The sequence below is a fragment of the Lampetra planeri genome, unplaced genomic scaffold (genome assembly GCF_965212315.1).
Source record: "Lampetra planeri unplaced genomic scaffold, kcLamPlan1.2.h2 scaffold_1028, whole genome shotgun sequence".
Taxonomy (NCBI): Eukaryota; Metazoa; Chordata; class Hyperoartia; order Petromyzontiformes; family Petromyzontidae; genus Lampetra; species Lampetra planeri.
Window position 1 is genome coordinate 1 of NW_027613737.1, and position 10,000 is coordinate 10,000.

At 54.5% G+C, this 10,000-nt stretch overlaps 1 protein-coding gene across 1 annotated transcript in view; it reads left to right on the forward strand.

Annotated features, from left to right (window-relative positions):
* Positions 1-8,399: 8,399 nt before the first annotated feature.
* FAF2 (Fas associated factor family member 2) overlaps positions 8,400-10,000 on the forward strand; it is a gene marked incomplete at both ends in the record, with an annotated part of 16,214 nt that continues 14,613 nt past the window's right edge. Inside the window, one exon of the mRNA XM_078621518.1 lies at positions 8,400-8,597. Coding sequence (XP_078477644.1) covers positions 8,400-8,597 — 198 coding nt within the window. The remainder of the gene's footprint in view (positions 8,598-10,000) is intronic.

A 10,000-nucleotide genomic window follows, 5' to 3' on the forward strand; every position in this document is an offset into this window, starting at 1 on the left:
CCCCTAGACACCCCCTAGACACACCCCTTAGACACACCCCCTAGACACACCCCCTAGATACACCCCCTAGATACACCCCCTAGATACACCCCCTAGATACACCCCCTAGACACACCCCCTAGACACACCCCCTAGACACACCCCCTAGATACACCCCCTAGATACACCCCCTAGACACACCCCCTAGAAACACCCCCTAGACACTACCCCCTAGACACACCCCCTAGACACACCCCTTAGATACACCCCCTAGACACACCCCCTAGATACACCCCCTAGATACACCCCCTAGATACACCCCCTAGACACACCCCCTAGACACACCCCCTAGATACACCCCCTAGACACACCCCCTAGACACACCCCCTAGATACACCCCCTAGACACACCCCCTAGACACACCCCCTAGATACACCCCCTAGATACACCCCCTAGACACACCCCCTAGACACACCCCCTAGACACACCCCCTAGACACACCTCCTAGACACACCCCCTAGATACACCCCCTAGATACACCCCCTGACACACCCCCTAGATACACCCCCTAGATACACCCCCTGACACACCCCCTAGATACACCCCCTAGATACACCCCCTGACACACCCCCTAGATACACCCCCTAGATACACCCCCTAGATACACCCCCTAGACACACCCCCTAGACACACCCCCTAGATACACCCCCTAGACACACCTCCTAGACACACCCCCTAGATACACCCCCTAGACACACCCCCTAGATACACCCCCTAGATACACCCCCTAGATACACCCCCTAGACACACCCCCTAGATACACCCCCTAGATACACCCCCTAGATACACCCCCTAGACACACCCCCTAGATACACCCCCTAGATACACCCCCTAGACACACCCCCTAGATACACCCCCTAGACACACCCCCTAGATACACCCCCTAGATACACCCCCTAGATACACCCCCTAGACACACCCCCTAGATACACCCCCTAGATACACCCCCTAGATACACCCCCCAGACACACCCCCTAGACACACCCCCTAGACACACCCCCTAGACACACCCCCTAGATACACCCCCTAGACACACCCCCTAGATACACCCCCTAGACACTACCCCCTAGATACACCCCCTAGACACACCCCCTAGATACACCCCCTAGATACACCCCCTAGATACACCCCCTAGATACACCCCCTAGACACACCCCCTAGACACACCCCCTAGATACACCCCCTAGATACACCCCCTAGATACACCCCCTAGATACACCCCCTAGATACACCCCCTAGATACACCCCCTAGATACACCCCCTAGACACACCCCCTAGACACACCCCCTAGACACACCCCCTAGATACACTCCCTAGATACACCCCCTAGATACACCCCCTAGACACACCCCCTAGATACACCCCCTAGACACACCCCCTAGACACACCCCCTAGACACACCCCCTAGATACACCCCCTAGACACTACCCCCTAGATACACCCCCTAGATACACCCCCTAGATACACCCCCTAGATACACCCCCTAGACACACCCCCTAGACACACCCCCTAGATACACCCCCTAGATACACCCCCTAGACACACCCCCTAGACACACCCCCTAGACACACCCCCTAGATACACCCCCTAGATACACCCCCTAGACACACCCCCTAGACACACCCCCTAGATACACCCCCTAGATACACCCCCTAGATACACCCCCTAGATACACCCCCTAGATACACCCCCTAGATACACCCCCTAGACACACCCCCTAGATACACCCCCTAGATACACCCCCTAGATACACCCCCTAGACACACCCCCTAGATACACCCCCTAGATATACCCCCTAGATACACCCCCTAGATACACCCCCTAGATACACCCCCTAGATACACCCCCTAGACACTACCCCCTAGATACACCCCCTAGATACACCCCCTAGATACACCCCCTAGATACACCCCCTAGATACACCCCCTAGATACACCCCCTAGATACACCCCCTAGATACACCCCCTAGACACTACCCCCTAGATACACCCCCTAGATACACCCCCTAGATACTACCCCCTAGATACACCCCCTAGACACTACCCCCTAGATACACCCCCTAGACACTACCCCCTAGATACACCCCCTAGATACACCCCCTAGATACACCCCCTAGATACACCCCCTAGACACTACCCCCTAGATACACCCCCTAGATACACCCCCTAGATACACCCCCTAGATACACCCCCTAGACACACCCCCTAGATACACCCCCTAGATACACCCCCTAGATACACCCCCTAGACACACCCCCTAGACACTACCCCCTAGATACACCCCCTAGACACTACCCCCTAGATACACCCCCTAGATACACCCCCTAGACACACCCCCTAGACACACCCCCTAGACACACCCCCTAGACACACCCCCTAGATACACCCCCTAGACACACCCCCTAGACACACCCCCTAGTCACACCCCCTAGATACACCCCCTAGACACACCCCCTAGATACACCCCCTAGATACACCCCCTAGACACACCCCCTAGACACACCCCCTAGACACACCCCCTAGATACACCCCCTAGACACACCCCCTAGATACACCCCCTAGACACACCCCCTAGACACTACCCCCTAGATACACCCCCTGGATACACCCCCTAGACACACCCCCTAGACACACCCCCTAGATACACCCCCTAGATACACCCCCTAGATACACCCCCTAGACACACCCCCTAGACACACCCCCTAGATACACCCCCTAGATACACCCCCTAGACACACCCCCTAGATACACCCCCTAGACACACCCCCTAGATACACCCCCTAGACACACCCCCTAGACACACCCCCTAGACACACCCCCTAGATACACCCCCTAGATACACCCCCTAGACACACCCCCTAGACACACCCCCTAGATACACCCCCTAGACACACCCCCTAGATACACCCCCTAGATACACCCCCTAGATACACCCCCTAGATACACCCCCTAGATACACCCCCTAGACACTACCCCCTAGATACACCCCCTAGATACACCCCCTAGACACACCCCCTAGACACTACCCCCTAGATACACCCCCTAGATACACCCCCTAGATACACCCCCTAGACACACCCCCTAGACACACCCCCTAGATACACCCCCTAGACACACCCCCTAGACACACCCCCTAGACACACCCCCTAGATACACCCCCTAGACACACCCCCTAGACACACCCCCTAGATACACCCCCTAGATACACCCCCTAGATACACCCCCTAGATACACCCCCTAGACACTACCCCCTAGACACACCCCCTAGACACACCCCCTAGACACACCCCCTAGATACACCCCCTAGACACACCCCCTAGACACACCCCCTAGACACACCCCCTAGATACACCCCCTAGACACACCCCCTAGACACACCCCCTAGACACACCCCCTAGATACACCCCCTAGATACACCCCCTAGATACACCCCCTAGACACACCCCCTAGATACACCCCCTAGACACTACACCCTAGATACACCCCCTAGACACTACCCCCTAGATACACCCCCTAGACACACCCCCTAGATACACCCCCTAGATACACCCCCTAGATACACCCCCTAGACACACCCCCTAGACACACCCCCTGGACACACCCCCTAGATACACCCCCTAGATACACCCCCTAGACACACCTTTTAGATACACCCCCTAGACACTACCCCCTAGATACACCCCCTAGACACACCCCCTAGACACACCCCCTAGACACACCCCCTAGATACACCCCCTAGATACACCCCCTAGATACACCCCCTAGACACACCCCCTAGACACACCCCCTAGACACACCCCCCAGATACACCCCCTAGATACACCCCCTAGATACACCCCCTAGATACACCCCCTAGACACACCCCCTAGATACACCCCCTAGACCCACCCCCTAGACACACCCCCTAGATACACCCCCTAGACACACCCCCTAGACACACCCCCTAGATACACCCCCTAGACACACCCCCTAGACACACCCCCTAGATACACCCCCTAGACACACCACCTAGACACACCCCCTAGACACACCCCCTAGATACACCCCCTAGATACACCCCCTAGACACACCCCCTAGACACACCCCCTAGACACACCCCCTAGACACACCCCCTAGACACACCCCCTAGACACACCCCCTAGATACACCCCCTAGACACACCCCCTAGACACACCCCCTAGACACACCTCCTAGACACACCCCCTAGACACACCCCCTAGACACACCCCCTAGATACACCCCCTAGATACACCCCCTAGATACACCCCCTAGACACACCCCCTAGACACACCCCCTAGACACACCCCCCAGATACACCCCCTAGATACACCCCCTAGATACACCCCCTAGATACACCCCCTAGACACACCCCCTAGATACACCCCCTAGACCCACCCCCTAGACACACCCCCTAGATACACCCCCTAGACACACCCCCTAGACACACCCCCTAGATACACCCCCTAGACACACCCCCTAGACACACCCCCTAGATACACCCCCTAGACACACCCCCTAGACACACCCCCTAGACACACCCCCTAGACACACCCCCTAGATACACCCCCTAGATACACCCCCTAGACACACCCCCTAGACACACCCCCTAGACACACCCCCTAGACACACCCCCTAGACACACCCCCTAGATACACCCCCTAGATACACCCCCTAGACACACCCCCTAGACACACCCCCTAGACACACCTCCTAGACACACCCCCTAGACACACCCCCTAGATACACCCCCTAGATACTACCCCCTAGACACATCCCCTAGACACACCCCCTAGATACACCCCCTAGATACACCCCCTAGACACTACCCCCTAGATACCCCCCCTAGATACACCCCCTAGATACACCCCCTAGATACACCCCCTAGACACACCCCCTAGATACACCCCCTAGATACACCCCCTAGATACACCCCCTAGATACACCCCCTAGACACACCCCCTAGATACACCCCCTAGATACACCCCCTAGACACACCCCCTAGACACACCCCCTAGACACACCCCCTAGACACACCCCCTAGACACACCCCCTAGATACACCCCCTAGATACACCCCCTAGATACACCCCCTAGACACACCCCCTAGACACACCCCCTAGATACACCCCCTAGACACACCCCCTAGATACACCCCCTAGATACACCCCCTAGACACACCCCCTAGACACTACCCCCTAGATACACCCCCTAGATACACCCCCTAGACACACCCCCTAGATACACCCCCTAGATACACCCCCTAGACACACCCCCTAGACACTACCCCCTAGACACACCCCCTAGATACACCCCCTAGATACACCCCCTAGACACACCCCCTAGACACTACCCCCTAGATACACCCCCTAGATACACCCCCTAGATACACCCCCTAGATACACCCCCTAGACACACCCCCTAGATACACCTCCTAGATACACCCCCTAGATACACCCCCTAGATACACCCCCTAGATACACCCCCTAGACACACCCCCTAGACACACCCCCTAGATACACCCCCTAGATACACCCCCTAGACATACCCCCTAGACACACCCCCTAGATACACCCCCTAGATACACCCCCTAGATACACCCCCTAGATACACCCCCTAGACACACCCCCTAGATACACCCCCTAGACACACCCCCTAGATACACCCTCTAGATACACCCCCTAGATACACCCCCTAGATACACCCCCTAGACACACCCTAGTACCCCCTAGACACTACCCCTAGTACCCCCTAGACACTTCCCCTAGTACCCCGTAGACACTACCCCTAGTACCCCCCTAGACACTACCCCTAGTACCCCCTAGACACTACCCCTAGTACCCCCTAGACACTACCCCTAGTACCCCCTAGACACTACCCTAGTACCCCCTAGACACTACCCCTAGTACCCCCTAGACACTCCCCTAGTACCCCCTAGACACTACCCTAGTACCCCCCTAGACACTACCCCTAGTACCCCCTAGACACTCCCCTAGTACCCCCTAGACACTACCCTAGTACCCCCTAGACACTACCTCTAGTACCCCCTAGACACTACCCCTAGTACCCCCTAAACACTCCCCTAGTACCCCCTAGACACTACCCCTAGTACCCCCTAGACACTACCCTAGTACCCCCTAGACACTACCCCTAGTACCCCCTAGACACTACCCCTAGTACCCCCTAGACACTACCCTAGTACCCCCTAGACACTCCCCTAGTACCCCCTAGACACTTCCCCTAGTACCCCCTAGACACCTCCCCTAGTACCCCCTAGACACTACCCCTAGTACCCCCTAGATACTACCCTAGTACCCCCTAGACACTACCCCTAGTACCCCCTAGACACTACCCCTAGTACCCCCTAGACACTACCCCTAGTACCCCCTAGACACTACCCCTAGTACCCCCTAGACACTCCCCCTAGTACCCCCTAGACACTCCCCTAGTACCCCCTAGACACTACCCTAGTACCCCCTAGACACTACCCCTAGTACCCCCTAGATACTACCCCTAGTACCCCCTAGACACTACCCCTAGTACCCCCTAGATACTACCCCTAGTACCCCCTAGACACTACCCCTAGTACCCCCTAGACACTCCCCCTAGTACCCCCTAGACACTACCCCTAGTACCCCCTAGACACTACCCCTAGTACCCCCTAGACACTACCCCTAGTACCCCCTAGACACTACCCCTAGTACCCCCTAGACACTACCCCTAGTACCCCCTAGACACTACCCCCTTTACAGGTGACTCCATAGGTCACTACTTGTGCATGTTGTGATTTCCGATGTGGTTGTGGTGGTGGTGGTGGTTGTGGTTACAGTAGTGGTTGTGGTGGTGGTTGTGGTGATTATAGTTATGGTTGTGGTGGTTGTGGTGGTTTTGGTTGGTTTTGGTTGTGGTGGTTATGGTGGTGATGTTGGTGGTTATAGTTGTGATGGTGGCGGTGGTTATAGTTGTGGTGGTGGTGGTGGTGGTGATTATAGTTGTGATGGTGGTGGTGGTGGTTGTGATGGAGGTGGTGATGTTGGTGGTTATAGTTGTGGTGGTGGTTATAATTGTGGTGGAGGTGGTTGTGATGGTGGCGGTGGTTATAGTTGTGGTGGTGGTGGTGGTGATTATAGTTGTGGTGGTGGTGGTGGTTGTGATGGTGGTGGTGATGTTGGTGGTTATAGCTGTGGTTGTGGTGGTGGTTATTATTGTGGTGGTGGTGGTTGTGATGGTGGCGGTGGTTATAGTTGTGGTGGTGGTGGTGGTGATTATAGTTGTGGTGGTGGTGGTGGTTGTGATGGTGGTGGTGATGTTGGTGGTTATAGCTGTGGTTGTGGTGGTGGTTATTATTGTGGTGGTGGTGGTTGTGATGGTGGCGGTGGTTATAGTTGTGGTGGTGGTGGTGGTGGTGATTATAGTTGTGGTGGTGGTGGTGGTGGTGGTTGTGATGGTGGTGGTGATGTTGGTGGTTATAGCTGTGGTTGTGGTGGTGGTTATAGTTGTGGTAGTTAAAGCTGTGGTTATAGTTGTGGTTGTGGTGGTGGTGGTTGTGGTGGTTGTGGTGGTTGAAGTGGTTGTGGTTGTGGTTATAGTTGTGGTTGTTATGGTTGTGGTGGTAGTTGTGGTGGTTATAGTGGTGGTTATAGTTGTGGTAGTTATAGTTGTGGTGGTTATAGTTGTGGTGGTAGTTATAGTTGTGGTGGTTATAGTTGTGGTGGTGGTTATAGTTGTGGTGGTAGTTATAGTTGTGGTAGTTATAGTTGTGGTAGTTATAGTTGTGGTGGTTATAGTTGTGGTGGTAGTTATAGTTGTGGTGGTAGTTATAGTTGTGGTAGTTATAGTTGTGGTAGTTATAGTTGTGGTGGTTGTGATGGTGGTTGTGGTGGTTATAGTTGTGGTGGTTGTCGTTGTGGTGATGGTTGTGGTGGTTATAGTTGTGGTGTTGTTATGGTAGTTATAGTTGTGGTGGTTATAGTTGTGGTGGTGGTTATAGTTGTGGTAGTTATAGTTGTGGTGGTTATAGTTGTGGTGGTTATAGTTGTGGTGGTAGTTATAGTAGTGGTGGTTATAGTTGTGGTAGTTATAGTTGTGGTGGTTATAGTTGTGGTGGTTATAGTTGTGGTAGTTATAGTTGTGGTGGTTATAGTTGTGGTAGTTATAGTTGTGGTGGTTATAGTTGTGGTAGTTATAGTTGTGGTGGTAGTTATAGTTGTGGTAGTTATAGTTGTGGTAGTTATAGTTGTGGTGGTTGTGATGGTGGTTGTGGTGGTTATAGTTGTGGTGGTGGTAGTTATAGTTGTGGTAGTTATAGTTGTGGTGGTTGTGATGGTGGTTGTGGTGGTTATAGTTGTGGTGGTGGTAGTTATAGTTGTGGTTATGGTTGTTGTGTTGTTGTTGTTGGTGGTGGTGGTGGTGCAGGTTTGCGTTGCGTCTCTGGAGATCCGACCCCCGCCTGCGAGTGAGTGACCCTCTGGGCGACGTCACCAGCTTCATCGCCACGTTCCGTGAGCAGTTCCCTGGAGACCAGGGGAGGTACCCCGCCTTCTACCAGGGGTCCTACAGCCAGGTAGCAGTACTAGCACGCTAGTACTAGTACTACACTACTACACTAGTCGTAGCTTCATCGCCACGTTCCGTGAGCAGTTCGCGGGGGACCAGGGGAGGTACCCCGCCTTCTACCAGGGGTCCTACAGCCAGGTAGCAGTACTAGCACGCTAGTACTAGTACTACACTACTACACTAGTCGTAGCTTCATCGCCACGTTCCGTGAGCAGTTCGCGGGGGACCAGGGGAGGTACCCCGCCTTCTACCAGGGGTCCTACAGCCAGGTAGCAGTACTAGCACGCTAGTACTAGTACTACACTACTACACTAGTCGTAGCTTCATCGCCACGTTCCGTGAGCAGTTCGCGGGGGACCAGGGGAGGTACCCCGCCTTCTACCAGGGGTCCTACAGCCAGGTAGCAGTACTAGCACACTAGTACTAGTACTACACTACTACACCAGTACTAGCACACTAGTACTAGTACTACACTACTACACTAGTAGGAGCTTCATCGCCACGTTCCGTGAGCAGTTCCCTGGGGACCAGGGGAGGTACCCCGCCTTCTACCAGGGGTCCTACAGCCAGGTAGCAGTACTAGCACACTAGTACTAGTACTACACTACTACACTAGTACTAGCACACTAGTACTAGTACTACACTACTACACTAGTAGGAGCTTCATCGCCACGTTCCGTGAGCAGTTCGCGGGGGACCAGGGGAGGTACCCCGCCTTCTACCAGGGGTCCTACAGCCAGGTAGCAGTACTAGCACACTAGTACTAGTACTACACTACTACACTAGTACTAGCACACTAGTACTAGTACTACACTACTACACTAGTCGTAGCTTCATCGCCACGTTCCGTGAGCAGTTCCCTGGAGACCAGGGGAGGTACCCCGCCTTCTACCAGGGGTCCTACAGCCAGGTAGCAGTACTAGCACACTAGTACTAGTACTACACTACTACACTAGTACTAGCACACTAGTACTAGTACTACACTACTACACTAGTCGTAGCTTCATCGCCACGTTCCGTGAGCAGTTCCCTGGAGACCAGGGGAGGTACCCCGCCTTCTACCAGGGGTCCTACAGCCAGGTAGCAGTACTAGCACACTAGTACTAGTACTACACTACTACACCAGTACTAGCACACTAGTACTAGTACTACACTACTACACTAGTCGTAGCTTCATCGCCACGTTCCGTGAGCAGTTCCCTGGAGACCAGGGGAGGTACCCCGCCTTCTACCAGGGGTCCTACAGCCAGGTAGCAGTACTAGCACACTAGTACTAGTACTACACTACTACACCAGTACTAGCACACTAGTACTAGTACTACACTACTACACTAGTAGGAGCTTCATCGCCACGTTCCGTGAGCAGTTCCCTGGGGACCAGGGGAGGTACCCCGCCTTCTACCAGGGGTC